At 43.8% G+C, this 26,687-nt stretch overlaps 9 protein-coding genes across 10 annotated transcripts; 5 read left to right on the top strand and 4 right to left on the bottom strand.

The window, feature by feature from the left end:
- Positions 1–1,029: 1,029 nt before the first annotated feature.
- BCIN_03g06550 (hypothetical protein) lies at positions 1,030–2,371 on the top strand. Its single transcript, XM_001555402.2, has 2 exons — positions 1,030–1,707; positions 1,866–2,371. The coding sequence occupies exons 1-2, from the start codon at positions 1,156–1,158 to the stop codon at positions 2,133–2,135; spliced, it is 822 nt and encodes a 273-aa protein (XP_001555452.2). The 5' UTR covers positions 1,030–1,155; the 3' UTR covers positions 2,136–2,371.
- A 2,147-nt stretch (positions 2,372–4,518) lies between these two features.
- Bcncs6 lies at positions 4,519–5,907 on the bottom strand. The gene has a single exon (XM_001555400.2). It carries the CDS (start codon positions 5,853–5,855, stop codon positions 4,563–4,565), a length of 1,293 nt encoding a protein of 430 aa, XP_001555450.1. The 5' UTR covers positions 5,856–5,907; the 3' UTR covers positions 4,519–4,562.
- Positions 5,908–6,119: 212 nt separating this feature from the next.
- BCIN_03g06530 (hypothetical protein) lies at positions 6,120–7,368 on the top strand. Its single transcript, XM_001555399.2, has 3 exons — positions 6,120–6,143; positions 6,384–6,461; positions 6,516–7,368. Exons 1-3 carry the CDS (start codon positions 6,141–6,143, stop codon positions 7,215–7,217), a joined length of 783 nt encoding a protein of 260 aa, XP_001555449.1. The 5' UTR covers positions 6,120–6,140; the 3' UTR covers positions 7,218–7,368.
- A 1,023-nt stretch (positions 7,369–8,391) lies between these two features.
- BCIN_03g06520 (hypothetical protein) lies at positions 8,392–10,488 on the top strand. Of its 2 annotated transcripts, XM_024692079.1 has the most exons (4): positions 8,392–8,752; positions 8,863–9,237; positions 9,370–9,480; positions 9,563–10,488. In XM_024692079.1, the coding sequence occupies exons 2-4, from the start codon at positions 9,228–9,230 to the stop codon at positions 10,174–10,176; spliced, it is 735 nt and encodes a 244-aa protein (XP_024547852.1). In that variant the 5' UTR covers positions 8,392–8,752; positions 8,863–9,227; the 3' UTR covers positions 10,177–10,488. The 2 variants fall into 2 exon arrangements, with proteins under 2 accessions (XP_024547852.1, XP_001555448.1); XM_001555398.2 differs by having other exon boundaries at positions 8,392–9,237.
- A 1,052-nt stretch (positions 10,489–11,540) lies between these two features.
- Positions 11,541–13,526, bottom strand: BCIN_03g06510 (hypothetical protein). The gene is made up of 2 exons (XM_024692078.1): positions 13,088–13,526; positions 11,541–13,036 (listed from the first exon to the last, which is right to left on the bottom strand). Exons 1-2 carry the CDS (start codon positions 13,323–13,325, stop codon positions 11,757–11,759), a joined length of 1,518 nt encoding a protein of 505 aa, XP_024547851.1. The 5' UTR covers positions 13,326–13,526; the 3' UTR covers positions 11,541–11,756.
- A 123-nt stretch (positions 13,527–13,649) lies between these two features.
- BCIN_03g06500 (hypothetical protein) lies at positions 13,650–15,832 on the top strand. The gene is made up of 4 exons (XM_001555396.2): positions 13,650–14,351; positions 14,404–14,832; positions 14,885–14,990; positions 15,044–15,832. Exons 1-4 carry the CDS (start codon positions 14,235–14,237, stop codon positions 15,448–15,450), a joined length of 1,059 nt encoding a protein of 352 aa, XP_001555446.1. The 5' UTR covers positions 13,650–14,234; the 3' UTR covers positions 15,451–15,832.
- Positions 15,833–15,942: 110 nt separating this feature from the next.
- On the top strand, positions 15,943–18,386 carry BCIN_03g06490 (hypothetical protein). Its single transcript, XM_001555395.2, has 3 exons — positions 15,943–16,731; positions 16,785–17,932; positions 18,051–18,386. The coding sequence occupies exons 1-3, from the start codon at positions 16,412–16,414 to the stop codon at positions 18,209–18,211; spliced, it is 1,629 nt and encodes a 542-aa protein (XP_001555445.1). The 5' UTR covers positions 15,943–16,411; the 3' UTR covers positions 18,212–18,386.
- Positions 18,387–18,419: 33 nt separating this feature from the next.
- On the bottom strand, positions 18,420–20,669 carry BCIN_03g06480 (hypothetical protein). Its single transcript, XM_024692077.1, has 5 exons — positions 20,099–20,669; positions 19,757–19,900; positions 19,555–19,684; positions 18,836–19,463; positions 18,420–18,699 (listed from the first exon to the last, which is right to left on the bottom strand). Exons 1-5 carry the CDS (start codon positions 20,528–20,530, stop codon positions 18,540–18,542), a joined length of 1,494 nt encoding a protein of 497 aa, XP_024547850.1. The 5' UTR covers positions 20,531–20,669; the 3' UTR covers positions 18,420–18,539.
- A 3,858-nt stretch (positions 20,670–24,527) lies between these two features.
- Positions 24,528–26,467, bottom strand: BCIN_03g06470 (hypothetical protein; the record flags this gene model as incomplete). The annotated part of the gene is made up of 3 exons (XM_024692076.1): positions 25,852–26,467; positions 25,480–25,803; positions 24,528–25,406 (listed from the first exon to the last, which is right to left on the bottom strand). The coding sequence occupies exons 1-3, from the start codon at positions 26,299–26,301 to the stop codon at positions 24,528–24,530; spliced, it is 1,653 nt and encodes a 550-aa protein (XP_024547849.1). The 5' UTR covers positions 26,302–26,467.
- Positions 26,468–26,687: the final 220 nt, after the last annotated feature.

The raw sequence follows: 26,687 nt of genomic DNA, 5'->3' as shown, positions 1-26,687 counted from the left end.
TGATACAAATTTCGGATTTAATTTGTCAATATTTCGAATTATAATAGTTTATCAAAAAGGTTGAGTTTTGATGTAAAATAACATTCGGCTAAACAACAGTTGATGATTCTGTACCTGAACATAGGACCATTTAACCTGCAACTACCCAGTCAAAACGGTAGTGACCCCTTGCCACAATGAATGGTAGTACCACCAATGTACCTTAGTACTAGCAATTATCAACGAAAGGGGGAAAAAGGAAAAGACATCAGGTCGAAGGAAGTTAGCAAGTCGTCTTCTAGTCGCCTTCTCCTTCTTCCAAAATCTTCAAAAGCCTGTCGGGCTGAAGTTATTGAATCATGAGATGCATTACATTACTAGGTATTTGGCTAGGCAGGTTTAGACATGAGTATGATGTGATATATGGTATGGTCTAGTATGATATATAGAGAGTATAATGTAATACGCAGTTCTCCGTATAGTCACCTGTATATCAGTCGTCATCTATCTCTGGAGGCGGTTTCTCGGCTCCTTTTATATAATAACAAAATCGTAAGTTAATATAACTGAGTTTGGAACATATAACAACGGTTGCATTATACAGTTGATTATAACAGTTGTATACAGAGTAGGTGTATGATACCTAGCTAGGTATAAATAACATCTACCTCGAGATAGAACTCCTTGTACGAGAGATCCATCAAACCCTTCAAACCCGTCATGTCCGCACCACCTAGTCATACAAATACAGTTTAGTTCACATCTGTGTCATTCCTGTCTAGAATCCAAGATCTGAGACCTGTTAGACTTTGTGGTTACTATTTACCCGTTGTCAGTGCACACAATCGAAAGGTTTTTTGAGAATAACTGGGGAAACTACTTTCGGAACCATTGGAATGGGTTCCTATCGGTGTTCCGTTTGGATAGTCTGACTTTGAGGGACTCTTGGCTGAAATTCCTGGTGTGAGGGTAGGAGGCCAATTTCATTTGCAACTGACTTGGGTTCGGATCACAAGCACGAAGCATTAGCATACACACACCTACTTATTAGACATAGAGCGGCATCCGGAATATGTCTAAGCCGGAATAAGTTATCGAATACAATATTACATCTCACATCTTACCTGCACTGCAGATTATCATCTGGTGAACACCTAGTCATTCCATCGGATTCTCATGTCTATCTACAGAAAACATTTCCTGTCCAAGTCGAGGATATTCTCTATCCCTTTTTCTCCTCGGAAAGCTCCCTCTCCTTTAATCAAATTGTCCATCAGTGCACCAGCAATGTCTACTTCCAGTCAGGCAATAGTCCTCAAAAAGCAAATTGAAATTCTCCAAAAGAAATACACTGCATGTGATATTGCAGATGCTCTTGTCAAGCTCAAGGTGCCAGGAGCTGGTTTCCTTCCCGACCTCAAACCTGCCTTTACTTCAACATCTGAATCTTTCAACATAATTACTATTGCTCCTGTTTCAACTGTTATTTTTACCGCAAAAAATAGCACAGATCTCTCCAACTACCCCACCGCAAACATTCCCACTGATAAGCACTGGGTCGATCTCACGGTGTCTGACTCGATCGTGATTATCAGTCAGCCCGAGGGACAAAAGAATGCGGTGCTAGGTGGAATCATGGCGATGAGGGCCCAAGTACTTGGCGCAAAAGGCGTGCTTGTTAGTGGAAGGGTCAGAGATCTTCAAGAGTTAGAGGCTACTGGATTACCTGTCAGTTTCTGAGCCATTTTCCTCTCATCTAAGCTTTAAGGGTCCTCGTGGAACCCCGCATGCTCCCCTTTACTCTTCGCCAAGATCACCTAATCACAACTATCAAGTTGTCAATGATGCTTCCGTCGATTTCAGAGTTTTGCTGACGAGTCCCGTAGATATGGTCTCGCGGCACATCAATTGTTGGTGCTGGTGCCGAATCCAAGCCCCATGCTGTTCAAGTGGCGTTGAACATTGACGGCACGGACATTCACCCCGGAGATTTGGCGTTTTGCGATCCCAATAATGGCGTTGTCATCATTCCAAAAGGAAAAATAGCCGATGTCGTCTCAATTCTGCCAGATCTTGTTGCAGCAGATGATCGTGTTAAAGAGGAAGTCATGAAAGGAATGTCGGCCCAAGAAGCATTTAAGAAGCATCGAGGATGATAGCCTGTTGAGGCTGCATGCTTAGGTCCCTGTGTTTGCTGTGTTTTGCTACACCGTGTTGTGTTTGATTGCCATGATGCCATGCAAATAGAAAAGAATTTTGGGCTGTATTCTTAGACAACCTGGCGGCTTTTAGTCTGGTTGCTTTCACGATAGTATCTTAGAAGTACAAAACACATTCGACGGCCCCATCTGAACATGATGGTTGAGGAGAATATAGCTCGTAGTAAAAACGACAATTGTTCCAAGTCCTAGCACGTGTACTGAGCAAGGTCCCGCACAGAATCGTCCCTGGTTAATCTGACCATGTGACCTCTTCCGTTTTATCCCTTCAATGTTCTCAGGTCTTTATCGTACCATTGAACTCTAAATTTTGAAAGGGACGAGAATGTCTAGAAGAGCTTTGTTGGCTTGGTATAACACTAAAAATCTAGAGCAGGGGAAGGCTTCGCGAATTTGGAGACGACTAGAGGAAAAAGTCGGTGTACTTGCCTCGCTTCATCTGTGAACCGTCTGAGCCCAGAAAGGCGCACACCGGAAAATTCATAGAGATTGGGAGTTTGGTAAATGAGGATTGAAGCCATTTGCTATTGCATCCGGTCAGCAGCGAGCTGGCCATCACAGGTTTGCGTTAATTTCCTACAGACTCATTGTAATTTCAAAGCATGAGGCACAGATCAGATATACCAAAATAGCAGAGGACTGACCGCAGGCTCTCCTTTCGAATATATCAAAGATCCATGCTTGCATGATCCAGGCACTCGAACGGTACAAAGCAAGGAAAGGGTCGAGACCATCTGTTTCTTTCTTTTAAGGCAACTTCAACCCTTTGCCTTTTTCCTTCCATTCATCGCGTCTTCCATCATCTGAAGCATTGGAAATATTCTATGTGAAGAACAATTCTCTCCCTGTTTCTTCTCTTACCGTGTACACCAGTCTACAATCGCTCTCAAGTTGATTCCGATGGAAATTCACACATTATGCAGCTGGAATGCTTGCTATTGCCGTTGAATGTAGGAAGTCTGTCATGACATATGTTCCGTGAGCATCTGTGCTGACAGTCGAAACGAGGGAGAAGGAGCAGAAGGGCTGATAGTGTACGGGCCAGACCGAGGAGCAGGGAAAAAGGCTCAGGGGTCTGTTGGTGAAGTTGTTGCAAAGTTGCAAGTGCAAGACAATACACTTGAACGCAGATGCTGAAAACATATGGGAGATAAATGTGCTAGTCTTGCCAAATATCTATAGCATCTTGCGTTGCAGCAAGGACTTCGAATTCAATTCTCCACAGCATCTCATCTCATCTCATCTCATCTCATCTCCCCAGAGCCGGAGTGTAAACATCGCAATTTTTCGGACGCACACCGGTACACCGGATGCGCAAAAACAAAGGAGGGCCTGCTGACGGAAGAGATATCAGCCCACAGCCTCCCAAGTTTATAATCCAATATTTCCATTGAAGACAATTCATGCAAGACAAAATAGAGCCTCAAAGGGATAACACCCACAAACAGCACGACTAGTAAAAAACCATCTTCCAAGCTTCCTGCTCTAGAACCGAGTCGGTTACATCAGGGTGTTCGATCTAGTTTTGCGGTTTGTTAGATCTCCCATTTCATTCTCTCTCCTTCTTTCTCATCCTATCTCACCATATCCCTCCTCATCTCTCACCCCCCTCTTCTTCCACCCCCCCCCCCCCAAAAAAACAACGAACAACAAAGAAATACACACCTTCAACTCACTCCCAACCCTCAAAACCTCCGCCACCATCCCCCCAAATAATCTCTTCCCCTCTTCTATTTCTCTGCCCTTCTTCCTCTCTTCTTCTCTCTCCGCTTTCAGATCTTTGTTCTTTTTCTTGCGGAGCGCATGGAAGAGGAATGGAGAGGGACCTGTGAATTCTTGATGTGGATTTTGAGTTTGGGTTTTAGAGTTGCTTTGGTTTTTGTCTTTGTCTTTCGGGGGTTCTGGGTCGGGGGGAGTACTGTGGTTGGTGGCGGGGACTGTGGAGTGGTGGTGAGAACAGGGGGGTGGGAGGAGTTTGGAGGAGGGGGAGGATGGTTGGGATGATTGGGGGGACATTGTTGTTGTTAGATAAGAGGAGAAAGATAGGTCGTTGCGCTGCTTTTAGTCGTGATGATTCTTGTTTGGAAGAGTGTGGTTGTAACTGGGAGGATAGTGCGCAATTATCTGGACTTGGTGCGAAGGATGAGAATATTTGCAAGGCATGAGTGTAGTCGAGAATTCGAAAATGAGCTCCTGTTATTAGACTGGCCGAAGATTTAAAATATTAGATATTGATGAGGGAGGGCAGAGCATGCGGGAAGTCACTTTTACAATTCAGACTTCACTTTAACCAAAATAGTGTTCATGGTACAAGCGACAGTGTTTCTTGGGTATCTTTTGGCATTTCTCTGTGATATATGTAACCTATCCAGCCGCGAGAGCCAACCCTTCCATCCTCCTTCTTAGAGTGGAACTCTCTTCTTCATCCTCTACATCCACCTCTATTTCCATTTTCGGACGATTCTTGTTCAATCCCTCTAGTAAAACACATGCTTTGCATATCTCTTGACTGGACATATATCCACATTTCTTACACGTTCCCAGTGTTTGTTTTGTGAGTTTTCGGCCGTCCTTTTTGGCACCTTTTTGTGTTTGGGGTTTGTCTATTCTATCGTGACGTTGGCCGCTGGTGGTATTCAATGCGATGGATGCCACATCGATTTCTCTTCCTGAGGCTTCTTCGTCTGCTTGAAGTTTCTTTTCCATGTCCGCCATTTCACCTCCACTTGATCGACCATTAGTTCCACAACCTCCATTGCCTTCTTCCTCGTCATTCGTAGTTGCCAACGAGACTTTCTGACTCTTGCAGTGACTTATTCCGGTAACTTCAGCTGGCACTAACTTCGCCATGTCTTCTCCACTGCGCACAACATCTAAGATGGCACTAGGTCGTACCCTCTCTAGATTCTTGATCAAACTTCGAGCGCTACCTCTGAAAGCCTCGGGACTGTATAGACATTCCGTCGTGAAATAATCCAACTTCTTGTGATGCGCATATAGCACAATCTCCTTCTCATACGCATATTTCAGCGGTTTGCTCCTACGCACCTCGCTCGATTCGTCACCGGTGACAATACTAGTACTTCTCGCCAGCCTGGGTAAATCTCCACGCAGTAGATTCATCAAAATAGTTTCTGCGACATCATCTGCATTGTGTCCTGTAACCACATGGTTGATACCCAGCATTTTTGCCCCTCGATCTAAAGCCTGCCTGCGAAAGACACCACAATATGTACAATTTCCCTTCTTGCCTATCGTTTCGACTACTTGATCCATGGTCCATCCATATAATTCATCGTACCCTACAATCTTAAGAGCCATATCGTATTGGACCGCATTGCGTTTGACAGTCTCGAGGGAGTCATCACGATAACCTTTTATTCCTTCGTCAATACTTAGTAGAACGAGTTCGAGTCCGTAGTTGTATCTTTCGTTGAGAGTTTTGAGAACTGAAGCCAGTACTGTTGAGTCTTTTCCTCCGGATGCTCCTATTGCGATTTTGTCGCCGGGTGAGAAGAGTGATGTAGAGGTAATTGTATGGTGAATTTCTGCTTCAAAGATACCGATAAAACATGCTTTACATAGTTTTTGGTGATTCTTTGGTCGAATAATCAAAGCTCTTGCAGTTTTGCAAATGGCACAAGGAGTTGGTGCCATTGTTATTTAATGATTGTCGAAGGCAAACAATGTCACAGAATTTCTTATCCACAAATCATCGCGGGGAATTAATAAAAATGTCGATAGCGAAGTTTATCAAGCGGACAGACTGCCCGCTTCTCACGTGAGTATAAGTCCAGAATAGCTTAGCGTGCCAAGATTTTGATATCCCTAGCGCGCACATTGAATAATTCTCAAAATCGAGAAAACCTTTTCTGATTGATATTATTCCTCTCGACGACAACTACGAATCGACAACTTCTCGCCGCTTCGAAATCGATCAATATGGTAAGCTATTAATGTTTTTGACTGTTTTTTTAATGAAATAATACGACTCGCCATCAGCTCTCGTACCTCTACGAGCAATCGCACGTCGAGATGCAATTTTCAATCAAATTACCTTTCGAGGTTTTTGGTTTTGATTTGGCTTGAGCTATGCTCTGTGTAGAAATACCAGACGTAGTCTCTTTAGAGTTCAAAGAAGACACTTGGTGAACACTCGCTGATGTCTACTTTTCTCAATGACAGCCTCCAAAGTCCGGAAAGAAGGCGGCGCCAGCCCCATTCCCCCAGTCCAAAGCTGGTGCAGGAAAGAAGGCAGCCAAGGTACGTAAATTCAATCCTCGTTTTGATGTCCATCCAAATACTAATGAGAATAAGAACCCTCTCATCGAGAAGCGCACCCGTAACTACGGTATCGGTCAAGACATCCAGCCCAGAAGAAACCTTTCCCGTATGGTGAAGTGGCCCGAGTATGTCCGTCTTCAACGCCAAAAGAAGATCTTGAACATGAGATTGAAGGTTCCACCTGCGATTGCTCAATTCCAACACGTTCTCGACCGTAACACCGCCGCCCAAGCCCTCAAGCTCCTCAACAAGTACCGCCCAGAGACCAAGCCTGAGAAGAAGGAGCGTCTCTTGAAGGAGGCCACCGCCATCAAGGAGGGAAAGAAGAAGGAAGACGTTAGCAAGAAGCCATACGCCGTCAAGTACGGTCTTAACCACGTTGTTGGTTTGATCGAAGCTAAGAAGGCCTCTTTGGTTCTCATCCCTAACGATGTTGACCCAATTGAGTTGGTTATCTTCCTTCCAGCTTTGTGCAAGAAGATGGGTGTCCCATACGCCATCATTAAGGGTAAGGCTAGACTCGGCACGGTCGTTCACAAGAAGACCGCTGCTGTCCTCGCCCTTACTGAGGTTCGCTCCGAGGACAAGTCCGAGATGTCGAAATTGGTTCAAGCCATCAAGGAGGGACACGATGAGTCCGCTACCAGACACTGGGGAGGTGGAATCATGGGTGCTAAGGCTAACGCCCGCACTGAGAAGAAGCGCAAGGCCCTTGAGAGCGCTATCAAGATCTAAATATGATCAAATAGTGACTTTTACTTCCGGCGTTTTTTTATGATATTATGGCATGGCAGGGACACTTAGCTAGGCAAGCAGCTTAAGAAATCAAAATATGAAGGCTGTATGATACCATAATTTTATTTGACTTTTTGATTTTGCTCAAACAGTACGTGTGTGCCCTTTGCAAATCTCTGTGATCTCTTGTTCATTTCCTTGTGTTACATCGGGATCTCTTCCCTTCCCCCGTCCCCCAAGAAAATCTAGTCAATTCTGTCAAATTTTGATTTATCAAACTTCCAATGCAACTGGGATTATCCCATAATGGTTAGGTAATGATGCATTACATTGATATTGTGCCCAACTTACAGCCAAGTGTATGGTTATGAAAAGATAATCAGGAAAAAAGGAAGAATTTTTACAATTTTCTTGGAAAGGGCTTGGGGAAACACGACCAAGAGTTGATAGCCACGGCAAAGCATGGGAAACCAAGGCAAGCTCCGGCACTCGGACGGACTGTCGGGATAATCGGGATTTTGGAGGTGTGGAATGAATCTTGGTGCACCTTCATGTATGAAATGGATGGATCAGGATACGATGTACGAAATGAATCCGATGAATGATGAATCATGGGTATGCAAATCGAGAAGTGCTCAGGGGAAGCTATTTAACAGTGAAGATATATGGTTTTGTATGTAGAGGTCGACTCTGGACCTGCGTAAATGGGATCAATGACATGGTGGTGTCTCGGGAGTAACGGCTTACACTGGGGATCAGTGTGTGGAATCTGAGGGATATAGATATGAGGGATATAGATACGATGGATATGAAGTTATATAGGAATGGAAGACGGAAGGGAGGGCGGAAGAGAAGGGGGATGGCGAGAAGGCGAGAGAGGTAACATGGCCATGGAGCCGACGAGCAAGAGTTGAAGGGAAGCAGCGGGAGAGTCAGAGGAAGTACGCGGTGGTAAGAAGTGACACATTGACGCTTTCTGGCACACCTGGACGGATCCGATACGTCACAAGCATTTGTTTGATACTCTGTGGCTTTTCCCCCTTCCGGAGGTCTTGGGAATGATCAGACAGACAGACAGACAGACAGACAGACAGACAGACATGGATTGTTTGTGCGTGGTGTTGTCGTTACATTAGAAGGATGATCGGTTTGCTTATTTATCCATCTTTTGCGTGAGAGTTTCATTAGTTCGAATCTTATTATTTGGGTGCATGCTGTGTAGAAACGATCGGTCCCAGATATCATACACACATTATCTGCAAGATACCCCAGTTGTTGTTGTCTATATAACTACTGTCTGTACCAGACACGACAGAGAAAAACCATCATCCTCTCTCGAGAAGATTTCTTCAGTCCAGCCTTCAAATTCCCACACCACCCACATCAACATCCACATCACATCACATCACATCACACCAAGTTCCCTCCCACGAACTGAATTGAGTAATTCCAATTGGCCAACTCTTATCGAACAAAGCACAATCCCTTATCGTGCCCGTCCAAGAGTCCTGGCTTCCTGGCTCCCTGGCTCCTTGGTACGTATTGACTGGCTGGCTGACTGGCTGGCTCACTTGCGTCTCGTTCTCTTTCTCTGCATTCGAATCTTGTTATATTATATTATTAGTCTTCTCTCTAATTGCACTAGCTCCGCCAAGTTTCCGAGTTTGAACGTGCTGAAGTCTCCATTTCACTCAATTCGGCCCCTCAACACTTTTTGCAGAAAACCAAACGTGCTAAGATCGGCCCCGTCCAAAACTTATTACTCATATATTCTGCTCTCCATATTTCAATCTATCTCGTCGTAAAACCCTACGCAACACAATCGCAACGAGTCCCTACATACCTCCTATTCTGGATACCTACGATTTCTAAATACGGCACTTGAAGATTACGAAGGTTAGGAGATTTTCTATAAGAGCACCGCAGAGTCTTTGTGGAATTGAGAAGAAGGAAGAAGGAAGAATTTCAATTGATAGGAACGAAGTCTGAGAAATTGTTACAAGAATTATAATGGGCTCTGGTAATTATCCCGTCTTACAGCTGTCCGATCGTTTCTTGTATACTCTCTTGGATGCTCTCTTGCCATGTCTGGGAGTGTACACGCAAAGAAGACAACAGGAAGATCATGACGCTCATACTAACAATCACCCAGAAACTCCCTTCGATTATGCCTTGAGCTCCAACGCCGCGTGGGCAGGCTATAAAAGCCATCAAAACCCCAAATTCTTCCCTACCATGGCCCAAGGCCAAACTCCTAGCATCCGTAAGTCCTCTCACCTACGCTTTACAGACCCCGCTCTCTTCGGCCTCCCCACGGTTAAACAACAGTCCTAATCACCCCCCAGTCTGGCTCGGCTGCTCCGACTCCCGTGTCCCCGAAACCACCGTTCTCGGCCTCCAACCTGGTGATGTTTTCGTCCATCGTAATATCGCCAACATTGTCTCTCCTACCGATATCAATTCCTCGGCCGTCATCGAATATGCCGTTGCGCACCTGAAAGTATCGCATATCGTTCTATGCGGGCACACTTGCTGCGGTGGTGCAGCTGCTGCGTTGGGAGGTGCAAGGGTAGGTGGAGTTTTGGATACTTGGCTTGCGCCGCTCAAGGCATTGAGCAAATTGAACGAGAAGGAATTAAAGGGAATTAAAGAAGATTCCGCAAGGGCGGTCCGTCTGGCGGAGTTGAATGTTGCGAAAGGAGTCGAGGTGCTTATGGGCAATGTGGTTGTGGAAGAGGCGGTCCGCGAGAGGGGATTGAAGGTTCATGGTGTTGTGTATGATATTGCCTGTGGAAAGATTCGGGATTTGGGAGTAGGAAATTGCAATGATGAGGAGGAAGAAGAAGATGTTGCCGGAACAGATGGAGCCGCGGAGTCGAAAGGAGCAAAGGAGTTAGTGCAAGGTGCGCATGGAATGCTGGTTTTTGGAAAGGGGGGAGCAACGCTCAGTACTGCGTAATGGGGACGATACGTATGGATAGATGAGTTTTGGATATGCACACATGCATGTTATACTGTGTAGTAAGGAAGGGAAAGGAAGACGGCAATAGGGAGTTTGAAAGGCAAGGTGGGTTTTTGTTTAAATCGAGCAAAGGTGAAAGGAGAGTCGTTTGGCAATTAGATGGATTAGAAAGTCGAAAACAATGACATTTAATAAATTATCAAAAAAATTCATAATACGGAATGGTCATCGCATAGGTTCATGTGCTGGAGGACCAGACTTCGCTGTAGATATCCATGGCAGATAGATACGAGTACTGTTATTGGTGTAGGAAAGTCTGTAGTCTGTAGTCTATAGTATTTTGGGGGGGTGGGGTGGGATTGGAGCGGAGTGGAACGAATTGGTATTCTTGTATTATATCGAGTAGGAATTCCATGCCATACATATATATATAGATAGATAGATAGATAGATTCATAATATTACATCACCCAAAATTTCTCACAAATTTCATCGTATAGTTCATAGATATCCTTGTTATGCCAAGCTTCGACTGGACCCAAAATTCACAGATCTCGTATTTTATTGTATTGTATTGTATTGTATTGTATTATAGCTCTGGAGATTTCATTATGTGTACCGGGTTACTAGGTTGGTAGGTAGGTAGGTAGGTAGATATGCTTGCTTGTGCGTACTTGTGGAATTATGGTGTACTTGCTTGCTTGCTTGCTCGCTCGCTTGGTTTGTATGTATGTATGTATGTATGTATGTATATGTATTGCGCTGCTTGACGATGTGATGTGATGTGATGTCGAAATCAATATGATGGGATATGATGTATGTGCATTAGAGAGAGAGAGAGAGAGAGAGAGAGAGAGAGAGAGAGAGAGACACGTCTGATTCCCCAAATTATTCCTCCTTCTTTTCCTCTCCTCTCCTCTCCTCTCCTCCCTCCTCGTTGATCTTGGGATAAGCGAGCGAGATATATAAACTCGAAAAGATACAACAACTTTACCCGCTCCTTCTCTCTCCCTCTCCCTCCTACACACACGCACACACTCCTAAAAACACAACAAACCCCAACCCCAATCTCTATTCTCTATTCTCTATTCTCTATTCTCAACAAGACAAGACAAGATAGTTTCACCAAATAACATCTCCCCCCTCCCGAATTTCCGGGGCCGAAACTTCAAGCACCACGATATGATAATCAATCCCGAGTCTGATTTTTGATCAGCGGGGAACTCCCTGGTCTTGTTCGTAAAAGTTTGTGCTAAACTAGTTGCCTTTTTGATGCTGTAAGAGATATGCTCGGAAGACTGAAGATGGAAGGAAGATGGTAAAAGTCAAGGGTTGGATGTAGACACATTCGGAAAGCGAAAATAATGATTACATCATTGGAGTTTTCCTTTAGAAGAGTTTTTGATATAGCGTGGAAGTATCATAGGAATGTTAAATATGATATCCCCTTATTTCATATGATTCTCCAATTCTATAATTTTCGTGGTATCTATCGCAACGCATTAACATGGTTTCTGATCGTAAATCTATCAATTTTTTGGACTCCAAATTTCCATATCTCAAATGCATCTCGTCATCTCAAAAGCCCTCTACAGAAACACCCACCCCCTTTTCCCTCGCTAATTTGATCAACTCCGCCCCAACCACCAAATCCATAAGACCCATCCCTACACTCTTATATATAACATTTCCATTCCTCAACCATCTGCTCATTGAATCTTCCTTTTCTGTCTGTACCTCCTTTCCTAACATCCCTAATGTACCACTTGAATTAGTAGTATTTGTGCTTGTGGATCCTGTTCTAGGTTTGCGGAAGGAGAAAGAAGATTTACGAGAAGGGCTGCGAGAGGATGAGGGAGAAGTGGAATTTTCGGACTGGAATACGTTCGCCATGCTACGAGCCAGAGGCGGAGAGGTGGGAGAGAGTGGTGAACTTGGGGTTGGTGTTGCGTCACCGTTGCCAGACCCGTCTATGTGTAAATTGTGGAGGTCGAGTGAGCTACGTGAAGATTCATCTGAATCATCAATGGCAGAGGAATGATTGAGAGGGTCGATTCCATGAGATAGCATGACCAGTTCGCCTAATTCAACCAAATTCTTTGCCGAAACATTACCTTGAATTATTTCGCCTGCTTCTTGTTTGCATCCGTCTATCGTATCAACTACGACTACCCCGCCTTCTTCAGCATGTCTATGAAAATGATGGCCACTGCCATGAACTTTCACAGCTTGCGCCACGACTTCAAGAGGTATTTCGATCATATGAGGTTTATAACTGCCTATGGCGACAATGAGGCGTCCCTTCTTCCTGCCTTCTGTATTTGTTAAAATAGAATGATGAAATAACGGCGAGGTTGATGGAGTTGTGCAAAAGATTACATCAGAAGCTCGAATGTATTCTTTCTCGAGACGAGCGAATTCTCCATAGGCAGGGCTAAGAACAGAGAACTTCACATTGGTCCAACCTTCACGTTCCTTCGTAGCGGTAGGTACTTCGAGAAATGACTTCATTAGATCGCGCACTCGGTCCGTAAAAGCGCGAGATATGATGTTTATTTGTTTTATAGTTGGACCGCGGAGAATGAGAGCAAGGCGGACGTGCCAAAACGCTTGCTTTCCAGCACCAAATACGGTTATAGTTTTGACCTTGGTACGGGGTGTAATAAGAAGAGAGGAAGCTAGAGCTGTGCGAAAAGCAGTAGTTTCTGATGCATTGAGAAAGCCGAATGGCAGCCCTGTTTTATCCATGAGTGTAAGAGAGCCTTGAGGGGTACTTGGATTTTTAGTTGATGAAGAGGTAGATATAGAGTCGGAGTCTGAAGCATCATTGGAAGAGCCTGGCTGAGGAAGAGTAACAACTGTGGGTGTTAGAATTTGGTGTTAGAACACAACTAAGAAAAGGAGCCTACCTTTCATTCCAATTCCCGCAGATGAAGTGGAGGGCATGAACAGCGTTGTCCTTTTTTGCTTGGACTCAAGCACTGTTCTTCTAGGTTGATGCAAACTGCAGCAGTCATCATCCTGAGTTCCTGTGGAATACTCATGAAGAGATCTTCTCATCTGATCTTGAAACCGTTCCAGATCTTTTAGAGTGAGGTCTTGAAGAAGATGTTTGATGTCCGAGTCGGTTAACACTGTGAGGGACATTTTGGAAGCTGTGTATGAGCTGGTTCTGCTGTTGAGTTTCTACCGTTTCGTGTACTTGGAATTGCCGTAGTTTTCCTCGAGCAAATGCATGAATGAATCAACGAAAGAGGAGTCTGTTTGGAGGCCCAGACTTGAATTCCTTAAAGTTCAAGCAGGTTGATTACAATGCATGTAAAGTACAAAGCAAGGGTTCAATCTGACGAAGGTGGGATGGGATGAGAATGCAATGCTTATCAGTACCCTTTATCTTAGCTTGAGCGGGCTTAGTCGGGTATAAAATAAAAGCCGAGAAAATGCATGTTGACCCCTTCACCAAAAGAGTCAGTTGAGTGTTTGTTCTTTTTGGCTAGAATTGTGTTTTGAATTGATCCCAGACACATCTGTCTACTATGCAGCAGTACACATAGGCTTTCTACACTCATTTCTTGAAACTATTTGATTGGGAGCTTTCCAATTCTCCCAAAACTACACGGTATATCAACCTTGACAATGATTCTTAGCCCTCTTGACAACAAGCCAGGTGAGCTGCGAATGGATCATCAGAATTACTCGAATTATAGATCTATCTCCCATAGTTCCCAAGATTGATATCAAATGCACCAGCGTATAAAAAGACAAGAAAGGAAAAGAAAGAAAGGGGACAAGCAAAGAAGAAGGTGCTATGGAAATCACAGGCCCATATTACATCACCATATCGAATATCGGATCTGGAAAGCGGCAGCTCAATTGTGGTTCAATGAGGGGTAGCTCCACATGAATTGGCAAATAAAACTCACCTGCAGATAGCTGGATTTCTAATTCCTTGAGTCATTCCAAAAGTTAAGGAAGTCTCATCTCTCTGTCTCAAAATCCCTCCGAAACTTCATATACAAGGTCAAAAGCTTTCGGAGAACATCACAGTGGTACAACATGTCGGCCCCCAAAGAACTTAAGATGGAATACACAAGACTCGGTAACTCGGGATTAAAGATTTCCAAGGTTATCTTTGGTGCAATGTCTTTTGGATCATCCGAATGGCAAGACTGGGTAGCTATTCCTCGATTTGATTTGTTACCAGGCACATTGCTAACATGACAAGGTAATTAACGAGGACGAAGCTCTTCCACTATTGAAACACGCATACGATCTCGGATTGAATACATGGGACACTGCAGACACTTACTCCAACGGAAAATCCGAGGAAATCATCGGGAAAGCTTTAAAGCAATACTCAATTCCAAGAAACGAGGTTGTTATTCTTAGCAAATGCTATTTCGGTGTTGCTGAAGATGGAACACAACCACTCATTTCGAAGCTTAGCACAAATGATGGAGAGATGGTCAACCGGGTTGGCTTGAGCAGAAAGCATATTCTTGATGCTGTGGACAAGAGCGTTGCTCGATTGGGAACATATATCGATGTCCTGCAGATCCACAGACTCGATCGCGATACTCCCAGAGAAGAAATCATGAGAGCCTTGAATGATGTTGTGGAAAGTGGCAAAGTTCGATATATTGGTGCAAGCAGTGTAAGTTGAATGATGCATCCCAAGATTAACAGTAGAGACTTACATATGGCAGATGGCTGCATGGGAATTCCAAACGCTACAAAATATCGCAGAGAAGAAAGGCTGGCACAAATTTGTCTCCATGCAGAATTATTACAACTTGCTTTACCGTGAAGAAGGTATGTTTCTCATCCCTATACGCTTTCAAGACACTTATACCATCTGCAATTAGAACGAGAGATGATTCCATACTGTAGAGACTCTGGTGTTGGACTCATTCCGTGGAGCCCAATTGCCCGCGGAGCACTTGCTCGCCCTTTCAATGAGCGAGGCACAAAGCGTGAAAATAGTGATATGATGCTCAAGGCTTTAATTCGTAGCAAGGAGAATGAAATCGATAAAACCGTCATCAATCGTGTTGAGGAAATCGCAAAGAAAAATGGAGTTAGCATGGCAACTGTAGCTATTGCTTGGTGTCTTAACAAGGACAGTGTTAATCCAATCGTTGGCTTGAGTAGCAAAGAGAGAATTGAGCAAGCAGTAGAAGCGGTCAAATTCGCCAGCTCTGGGAGATTAACTGCAGAGGACATTGCATATCTTGAGGAAGGCTACGCACCTAAGGCTGTACAAGGTTATTAAATTATATTGAGTGGCATCCATGTGGCTTGCAAGGACAGGAACCACAACCGAGTCCATGTACTTCACGTTGCTATACCTCTCATTTGGTCCAACAAAGAATGCCATTCATGTCACAAACAGGTGATACATGCTTTGTCGTTTATCTTTTCTAGATTGGATTTTCTTTCATTGTTCATATATATTCCAAATATTGATTCTCCGACTTGGTGTATGTCAGATATCAGAAACGATGAGGGTAAAAAACCATCGCTGGCATGGCTAATTGGAATTTCTCAACTATTAATCACCGTCGCCTATTTTGCTCCCACGTTACTAGGAATTGTACAGAGTAATGATCGACATGATTATGAATTTCTCGGAAGACGCCCTTTTCTTCTACACAATCTTCGTGTTTCACCACATCGTATTAAAGTGACTTGGAGTTCATACAAGGGTCTGATGGTATCAAAGTAAGCCTCGCGTGCCTCCCTCGACTACAATTCATCTACTTTCGGTCCCAGACTCACGGGTCGGCTCGGGATTCCAGTCTGGGCAAGGTTTCCCCTGATTTCACTAGGTCTTAGCCTCCTAGTGGGGTCAAAAGTGTCATCGCCAGACTGATAAGGGAGGGGTCGGAAAGTATGACCAATACGAGACTCATGAAAGGAAGAAGCGTTGCTGTACAACCACATCTACCAAATTAATTGCACATACTGTATGCGACAACAACATTCAACCAATATATCGTACATTCACTTGCCAAGGGGTGAAAGGCCACAGAACTGAATCATTCCAAGGGCTCCAATAAGCTGTTGAGAGTCCTCGGGTGTGGATCAGCAGATAACCGCCCCCCACTTTATCTTGATTATATTCTTCTTCTGTTTGATAGGATTCAGATCTTTCCCATACACTGCTTGCGTAGAGTTACAAAGCTTTTTGATCGAGATTGAAGACAGAAAAGTACTTCTAGAAACCCATCATCATGGTTGCTATCTCTACTTTGGGGTTCGCAGGTCTCTTGATTGGTCTCACTTGGAGATTCATTATCTATCCTGCATTCATCTCACCTTTGGCAAAGATCCCAAATGCACACTGGTCTTCTCCATTTTCTCCTACCTGGATTCTGTTTCAGAGATTTCGATGTCGGGAAAACAGGACTGTTCATGCGCTACACAGACGTCTGGGTCCCTTGATTCGATTAGGTCCAAATGAGCTCTCTACTAATGACGTTGAGGGTATTCGAACTGTATATGGAGGTGGGTTCGAAAAGGAGAAGTGGTATTCTTTCTTTGATAACTTTGGGTAATTTCTTCCCTAGCAAGATTTTTAGAAGATATCCTCTAACCACGTGGTAGTATCCCATGTATGTTTTCAACGCTTCCCTCGAAGAACCATTCTTCTCGGAAGCGAATGATCTCGAATACCTACTCTAAATCTACACTACAATCTTCACCAGCCTTGGCTGAGCAAGCAAGGGTCATTCTCTATGAACGTCTTCTACCTACCATTTCAAATTTGGCTTCATCTTCAAGTCCTCATGGAGTTGACGTTTACGATTTATTCAATGGTACTACTATGGATTTCGTCTCTTCATACCTATTTGGACTCAAAAATAGTGCCAACTTTATTAAAGACGTCTCATATAGAAGGCATTGGATGAGACTGTACCAAGGTCGCCATCGTTATACTTTCTATTCACAAGAACTTCCCCGCCTCACTCGATTCATCAATAATTATATCTATCGTATCGTTCCCACATTTGTCGATTCCGCCAATGATGAATTGGAAGAATGGTGTCAGCATCGCTGTGAAGCTACTGCTAAATTTCTCAAAGAGGGCGGAACATGGGACATGGAACCTGGCAACGAACCAGTAGTGTACAATGCGATGGTATCTGGTATTGAAAAAGAAAGCAAAATGCGCGGTGAGGACTCCGTTCTCAAGGAAGAAACACTCAGATTTCCAGACCGTAGTATCTACAGTGAAATGATCGACCATCTTGCTGCTGGCCACGAAACTGCAGGCATTACGGTTACATATTTAGCATGGCACTTATCCATCGATCCCATACTACAGAACACTTTAAGAAAAGAACTCCTGACTCTTTCACCCAGCATGCTTTTCTCGTCCACGTCTGCATCCTCTAAAATTCCAACAATCCCCGATCGTAAAGAAATCGATGCTCTTCCCGTCCTCCATGCAGTCCTAATGGAAACTCTCCGTCTCCGCGCTGCTATCCCAGGTGGTCTTCCCCGCATGACCCCGTATCCTAGTTGCGATATCGGCGCTTACAAGAATATTCCTGGCGGCGTTAGAATCGGTGCGCAGGCTCACAGTGTCCATCGAAATGAACAGGTTTTCCCAGAACCAGAAAGATTCGACTACATGCGATGGATGGAAGGAAATGGTATGACTGAAGAGCAGAAACGTGAAAGGGATAGGACGTTCTGGGCTTTTAGTAGTGGAGGAAGAATGTGCATTGGGAGCAATTTTGCTATGCTTGGTTAGTTTCTCTGGCCTCTTTAACTTTGCATTTGCCTTATCATATCTCTTCCTTTCTTTTACCAGCTACCTTTTTCCTTTTCCAGCAAAAAAAGAAAAAGAACTAACCATCATTATAGAAATCAAACTCATAGTAGCAGCCATCTACACCAATTTCAGCACCTTGGTCATAAATGATGATGGCGTCGATCAGATGGATGGATACACCTGCGGACCGTCTGCTGGTAAACTTTATCTTCGATTCGAACACGCTTCCGCTCCATCGAACGTTGAGAATTAAAATATTAAGGACGAATATATACCCGTTCATGAATGGTGGATATAACTTTATTTCTAGGCGTTGTATTTTGCCGATCCAGTTGAATCGCAGTGGTCTTCTATTTTTAAATAGCTCAATTTCTTTAGATAACTTTTAACAATTATCATTCGGTAACCTTAAAAGTATACATCACGCATTGTTGATCATGTTACTTTGAGTGATAATGCAGTGAGAGCGGTGAAACTTCTGTCTACCTATAAGGCTATAAAACTTCGCCACCGTCACTTCTCTTCCTCGCTAAATGTTCTATACATTTATCAATATATAATCTCTTTGTCTATATCACTTTCTATCTCCTCTCGAAAATCAACATACACTCCTGGCCTCTCGGCCTACTAGATATGATCTGATCTTCCATCTTCATATCTGCTTCGTGTCCTTCTATTGTCTTCGTTCTGTATTGCGTGTAGACTATCTGTATGAGATGACGCATTTCGGCTAGAGCTAGACTGTGTGGATATACAGATTAGTTCAACACAAACGTGAAATGCACATTCTTTTATATGCCGTCTCTGTCTAGAACACAGAAACTTGGAGGAAGAAAGAAGGGAGAAGACAGCAGAAAAGAGGGAAATTTAAACATACTCCCTTCCCGTGCACGCTCTTCCTCCTCTCCCAAACGCCAAAAAACCCCTCTCCATCTCTCTCACTCTATCTTCGTCTATAAGCCATCGTTCTGGATAAAATGTCTCGGCATCCTTACCGAATATCGTGGGATTTCGATGGAGACTCCACGCTTGGACACTTACAGTTGAGTTTGGGGGGATGAGGTATCGATCGATGAGTCTGGGTTTGGATGGTGAGGTGAGACGAGGCTGGGACATGGGGATTGGAGGGTAGAGACGCAGGGTTTCGTTTATGATAGCGTTGAGGTAGGGGGTTGGATTGTTCTGGGGTTGGGAGGTAAAGGACTGGTGGAGTTTTTCTTGGAGGGGGTGGTTGGAGGGGAGAGAGAGGGTGTGTAGGAGGTAGGTGAGAGAGGCGCCGGTGGTGTCGATTCCAGCGGCTAGGTGGTCTAGTGTCTCGGCTGCGATTTGGGGTTCCGATAGGGAGGGGGAAGCGTGTTGGAGGGCGTGGAGAAGAGATTGTGGTTCTTGGGTTGGAGGGAGGCACGAGGAGATAATGTATGTATTGGTTAGAGGAGTGGAGCGTTGGGGAAATAAGGAGAGGAAGATGGTGGAGAGGGGTTGGAGGTATAGTGTTAGAAGCTGGTCTGTGAGGGTGTGAGATTGGAAATTCGACAAAGTAGTCTGAGGGGGGTATAGAGGGAAGTGTTCAGCAGAGGTGGAGGTAAAGAAACTTACTTTTGAGACTTGAGTGATACGTCATCTCTTCCATTATTTCCATACCAGATTTCTCTTCAATAGATTTGATTCCCGCCTTTCCCAGAAGAAAGTGACTAGCACAATCTAGTGCAAAACAATGTGCATATCTCTATTATTTTATCAACGGTTTTCTTTACACTAAGAAAGCTTCTATGAATTTAAAGTGAAAGATAGAACCCACATAGACATCAATAACTCCATTCTCTGAGCTCTCGACCTTTCGAAGGAATGCTTGACTTCTTTCTTCAATTCCATCCATGATAGCAGGCTTGAGGATCTCGGAATTTCGATATGGTTTTGCAATATTCTTCTTTTTCTCTTTATGCTTCGAGTTGGTTGAAGGTCATTAGTATCGTTACTGTGCTAGTTCTCTCTTCTAGCTTTCACTGGAAAGATTCTAGACCCGTGGGATCAAATGTGGTGAAAGCAATTTTGCAGTCCGCTCCCTCCTTCCCCCCCCCCCCAACTTTCCAAGACATCCACAATGTAAATGTTGTTCCAGTAGGCAAAGAAAAAAACGCACCTCATGCCTCCTTTCCGTGGAAAAGGTAGTTCTAACACCCAATTGTCTGAAAAGTCCATAAAATCCCGTTTTATCCAACTCTCCTCCCTCATTTCCATAAACTCCTTTCACACCTTCGATCCCGCAAAAAGCAAACTCCTTTACACCTATCCGAACGCTATCTCCGTATTTTCTGTGCAGATCATGGATGTATATTCGTCGATTACCATTCCATTCATGATATTTTAGGACTAGGTTTGTAAAGTGTGTGTACCATGGGCCTGGGGGAAGGTTTGAGCTTTGGAAGTTGAAAAATATGGAGAGAGTGGGGAAGATGATGATGGTTAGGTAGACGAGAGGAGTATAGATGATGAGGAGAACGAAGAGGCTTGTCAGGTCTGAAGGTATAAAGAGTAATGAAGAGAGCCGGCTATGAGAGGATATTTCTAGCATGATTTCCGTACTGTTGTGAGCTGAGCAATGTACAAGATGAACAAGCAGACAGGAGAAATGATTAAACTGCAGGCACAAGAGCTTCGTTCTGAGCTATACATTGAGCGAAATGCAATTAGAACTCTTCGATGTAATTATCGTTGAGTTCACAAAGAGGAAGTAAAGATTTCGTAGTTGCCTTATCAGTGTGGGTGGGGAAGGGTCAGAAAATCTACTTATCTGCGAAGTGTGCAGCAAATTTTTGTTTTTAGTGAGAAAGAAGACTTTGGAAGAGATATTTGGATATAAAGTTCTGATACCTAAAATACAAAGCACGGAAGAAGATTTTCATGCTTCTGCCATTTCACACTCTCTCAATTTTGTATGATCCACGCGATAAAATGCCTGGCGCTTCTCAGATCACAGAAAGCCCCAATTTCGGTGGTCATAAATCCCGGAATGCCCTCTCCACTTGAGTTTCTCCTCAGCTACCATCCATTTAAATGGCTACTGACTGAATAGGAAGTACACACGTGGTACACAAGAGCAGATGCAACTATGGTCTAAGAGAAGATGTTTTCAAGGTTATGGTAGGTATGGATCAGTGAAGATGTTTAGAGCGACAAGTGTGCGTGCCAAATCTCAACATTTACAATCTGCGTCCCTACCATATATCATTTTTGCAGACGGTTTCCTAGTCCTTGTTCAAAGTTGTCAAGACCCTTAGAAACTGTCAAGCCCCTAGAAGTTGGCAATCCCGAAATGGTGAATAGATATAATGCAAACTAGAGAAACTTCCTGGGCTATCAATTGGATAAGCTTTTCCTTTGGAATTTGATTCATTTCTTACAGTAATCTATTGTTCCATTCTCCTATCGTATAACTGCTTCGTTACTTTCCCCTGTATATGGAACCCCCCAGCTTGAATACCAAGGTCAAGTATGTCAACAACACGGTAGTGGTGGTATGTCTGCTGCCATCTACGAAACGGCCTGGGTGTCGATGATCACTCATAGTACAGATTCAGAGGTGGTCTTGCTTTTCCCGTAATCTTTCCAGTATCTATTGGAGTCACAAGCCCGAGATGGCGGCTGGGAAATTTATGCATCTACTGTGGGTGGCATATTGAACACTGCTGCTGCATTGCTCTCACCCATCAAATTTTCGACAACTCAGAACGCCAGTTTCAGTGGTATAGATCTAGGTCCCCGTATTGCTCTGACTACCAGCCACCCAATGATCCAGTTAAATACATGGGACGTGGAAAGATCTGACCATGTGGGATTTGAGATACTCGTACCGGCTCTTCTGGACATGTTAGAAGAGTACGGTATCAAATTCGAGTTTACCGGAAGATCCGCTTTGCAGTCACTAAGGGAAATCAAAATGGCAAAGTTCAATCCTGAGATTCTCTATGGACCTACCAAAATCACCCTGTTGTACTTCTTGGAAGCATTCATTGGCAAAATTGATTTCGATCGCATCGCTCATCACAAAACAGATGGGCATTTCATGGCTTCTCCATCTTCCACGGCGGTCTACCTAATGAATAGTTCTGCTTGAGACCAGGAGGTAGAAGCGTACCTGAGAAGCGTAATCACTAGCAGTATTGGAAAAGGTACCGGAAGTGTGCCATACGCATTCCCAACAACAATCTTCGAAACGACCTGGGTAAGAGTCTTGCTCGAAATTTGAGAGATTGTTATGTTGATTGTTGCCTATATAGATCCTCTCAGCTTCAATGAAATCTCACTTCTCAAATAAGATACTGGGTCCATACAACTTCAGTATTCTATTAGGGTTTCTAAAGAAGGAGTTTCAGATATAAGAAAGCATTATTGAATTTGGCAAGTGTTTTCAGCAAACATGATAACACTATTAGATGAAGCGGGCTAATTCAGTCAGCCCCATTGATTCTTGCTGACTCTGATGTCACTTCCAAGACAATCGAGACGCCAAGCCTACTTGGAGACTTCGTAAGCCAGGGTAAAATGATATTAACTTACGAGACTGTAACTCATTTCCAAACGTTTGGGTCCGAACGAAACGCCAGCTTCAGCGCAAATTGCAATGTTCTAAGTTCCCTACTCAGCGTCAAAAACCTATCTTGTTACATAAAACAGATAGTGAAAGCTGCGTCTTTCTTGTGCAAAATATGGTCTCATGGAAAAGTTAAAGACAAATGGGCATGTATAAGCCCAGTCCATCCTGACAAACCTTTAACGCTGACCGAAACTTCAGAATCTTTCCGGACAATACCCGACGATGCTCTTGGCTCAAACACTTCGCAGAATTCTCATATTGTGGAGCCAGGGAAAGCTAACCTCTCTGCCAATAGATCTGACCAGAGAGATTTCTCTAATACTGACACAAGTGCTTATCCGAACATTATATTGGCAGAATAAAGATGGCTCATGGGGACAGTCATGTGAGACTAGTTCGTTTGCCCTACTTACACTGATCAATTCTTCCTCCTTCCCTTGGTCTCAGAAGATGGTATCAAAAGTAATGGAAGCAGTTCAAAAATGTCAAGAATATCCCGCCAAGAACAGTATGCATTGGGGTGACACAAATTATATCTGGGTTGCAAAGTTGACTTATGGATCTGGACTTCTGTCTCCAGCGTACTGTATCGCCGCATACAACGAGGCTCTAAACCTTTATGAGGACCCCCATTCATGGTCGCCTGAGCTTATAGAACTCACTAATGTCAATGAAACTACAGTGCAAAGGTTTACAAAATTCTTTTCGAAACTTCCGATATTTAGTCAAGTGTCTGAATGGGCAATACAAGTATCTATCATAGGGCACCAGCTCCTTCCAGGACTTAATAAAGCCAGACACATGGTCTTTCCACACAAGAATATGGCGAAAGATTCGTATCTGGAATACATCCCCATTACTTGGACCGTCTGCAACAACTATTCTGGAGCTTTTTTGTCAAACAAACTCTTGTGGGATGTGATGATAGTGTCTATGCTAAATTACCAGGTTGATGAATTCATGGAAACTGCGGTCCATGATAAATTCAAGAATGATCTCGAATCCGCCAAGTGTATGATTCGTAGAATTGCTGTTCAATCAAAAGGGAAATTCTACGGCAAACCCACGCCCACCGAATTCAATCATAGCGAAGCTGTCATACATGCAGATGATTTAGAAACTGAAGGTATCAATGGTGACGACGCCAACCATGATATGGAAACGATCCTCCGGCGTTTTTTATCTCATATTCTCAGTAACCCTAAGGTCCATCCTTAAGGGGCTGGCCTTCGCCAAGAATTCGAGACCTTCATCATCGCAAATTTAAACCAAATTCACGACAATAGAGTGCTCGGTGAATACAGCCCACTGGATAGCCAGCCAATAGAGGTTATCAACTTCTCTAAACCTGGTAAGACATATTTCGACTGGGTTCATATGACTTCTGCAGCGCATACGTCATGCCTATATTCATCTTCTTACTTTTCGTGCCTCATTTCCTCTAATACAAGCCGCCACGAAAATTCCTCCACCATACAACAGAAATATCTTGCCCAAGATCTTCGTCGTCACTTGGCTGCTATGTGCCGCCAATATAATGACTTTGCATCGATAAATCGATATAGACTGGAGCAAAATCTCAACAGCCTTAACTTCTACGAATTCAATCTCTGTGGGGACACTAATGCAGAAGTCTTTTCAACCGATAATACCTATGCAGACGAGACCCAAAGGAAAGCTGCCTTATATCAGATGGCAGAATGTGAAAGAGCGTGTATGAGCACGGCTTTCAAAGAGCTCAGCAAGACGCTTGATAATTATACGAAGACTGCCCTGCAGGTTTTTGTTGATGTTACGGATCTATATGGTCAAATCTATGTTGCTCGAGACATTGCGAGTAGAATGCGCTGAAGACAGTCTCTAATTTATTCAGATAATAGATACATCTTATTTTCGAAAGGCTATTATTCTACTTTCAAGTAGTTAATCGTTATATCGGGCTTGCAGTCTATTCTGCAACTCTAAAAATTCCAACTCACTCGGTCGGAGCATCAGCCACCACGCGCAGTGAGCTTTTCGCCGCCGCCGATATCCCAATACTAAGCAGCGTTCCCTCACCCAAAATATCAAAAATCGGCACATCGACCCCAAACTCCTTAGCAAACCACCCTCTCAATTCAATAGCAACAAGCGAATCAACCCCATACGAGCGGATTTGTTTGTTCAGCGCCTCAGTATCTCCACTCACAACACTCTCACCCGACCCAGGCATACTGCCCAACAAGCGTTGACGGAAAGCTTCAGCGACAATGGCTCCAGCTTCTGGGAGCGTCTCGGCTGCCAAAAACGCGTGTCTCATTTTTGCTGATCCATCCACTTCCCCAACTTGGGCTTGTGCGCTCTTATGTGCACGGTACATAATATACTGGTAGAATGGGAGCGTAGGGAAAGGAGAATATTTTGGTGCCCTTTTCAAGATCTGAGCAGGCGATGCAAGTCCGATCATGGGCTGGCTTTCGTCGATGGGGAGAACATCTAAACTCGGGTTGCAGTATTTGTCAAGCAGGGCAAAAAACTGTCTGGGTGCAACGCCAGAGAGTACACCGTTCGCAAGGATACGCTCACGTAATGTGCTCTTGGATGCGAGGAAGCCGTTCTCGAGCATGACGCCGAGGTTGAAAGCGATGGCTTTTTGACCACGGGAGACGCGATATCGTGCGAGAGAGTCAAGGTAGGTGTTTCCGGCAGCGTAGTTGGCTTGACCGCCGGAACCGAGAACTCCTGCGACGGAGGAGAGGAGAACAAAAAAGTCGAGGCCGTGGGGGAGAAGAGTGTGGAGGTTCCAGGAGCCGATGGTCTTGGGGTCTGTGCTTGTGCGCCAGTCATCGTGGGTCATGTTTGAGAAGATGGTATCCTGATCTTGTTAGTACAGTTTCGACGAACTGAAAAATTTATCTTTCGAAGGAGCCTTTCTGTGGGATACGTACTCGAAGAATCATAGATCCTTGGATGCAACCTCCAATGGGTGGCATATCATATGCATATTTCCTCAATATGTTGCGCAGTATGTCTATTTTTGTTATATCGCATGGAGGAGCTTCAATTCTTGCGCCAGTCTGACGAAGTTCCTTTACCGTCCTGATGGCTACTTCGCTCTTCAGACCAGATAGGGATAAAAGAAGAAGATTCTTGCATCCTCTTTCCTCGACCATCCATCTCGCGATTGCAAGTCCCAATTCACCAGTTCCACCAGCAATTAGATACGTCTTATCCTCGTTGAAAAAAAAACTCGGCTTTGTCCTGAGCATATTCTAAGAGCACGTCAGTAAACGAACAGATAAGTTCAAAGCTATACTTACTGGGACCAACGCATGAGGCTGGTCAAGATCAAAAACGACCTTCCCAATCAACTTACCGTCTTGTAACATCCTCATACCCTTCTGTATATCAGACACTGACAGTATATGTACAGGATGTGCAGGCTGGAGAATGCCATCTTTAACCATCTCAAGCAATTTCTTGGTATGTCCTATAACCTCACGCGGCATATCATAAATCTTGCGTGAAACATCCAGCGAAACGAACGTCGCTCCCCGCATAAATGGACGCATTGGCAAGTCGCTGTTCGCATTGATATCTTTCTTTCCAATCTCAATGAATCTTCCATATGGTGCAATCAAATCCCAACTGGCCAATAAACTTTCCCCAGCAAGAGAGTTGAGTATCACATCTACTCCCCTTTCATTCGTCATTCTGCGGATCCCATCTGCAAATGACAGGTCCGTTATCTGCCATGCTACATCAAGCATATGATATCTGCCGAATTGCGTCTTTCGAAGTTCGAACCTGAATACTTTTCAGTTTGTCAAATCGGGAGATTTCTTACTGTCTTACATTGTGTGGGGGGTAATTTTGCGAAATGAGAAATTCGGGGTTGCATGAGATATAAGTTTTGGTATAACATCTTTTTGGGACAAAAAGTAACAAAAACTAGCTTTTTAATAAAGATTGTTAGTTTTTAATATAAATTACTAATTTCAATTATATAATTATATATAATTATATAATTGTATAATTACAAAATCGCAAAATCGTTTAATCGCTTAATCGTACAATTGTATAATTGTATAATTATATAATTGTATAATCATACTAATAATTTTTTTTAGAATTTCTAAATTTTTATTTTATTTTA

The sequence above is a fragment of the Botrytis cinerea genome, chromosome 3 (assembly GCF_000143535.2).
Source record: "Botrytis cinerea B05.10 chromosome 3, complete sequence".
NCBI classification, from domain to species: Eukaryota; Fungi; Ascomycota; class Leotiomycetes; order Helotiales; family Sclerotiniaceae; genus Botrytis; species Botrytis cinerea.
The sequence above is the reverse complement of the archived record's forward strand: the minus strand, read 5'-3'. Positions and strand labels throughout refer to the sequence as shown.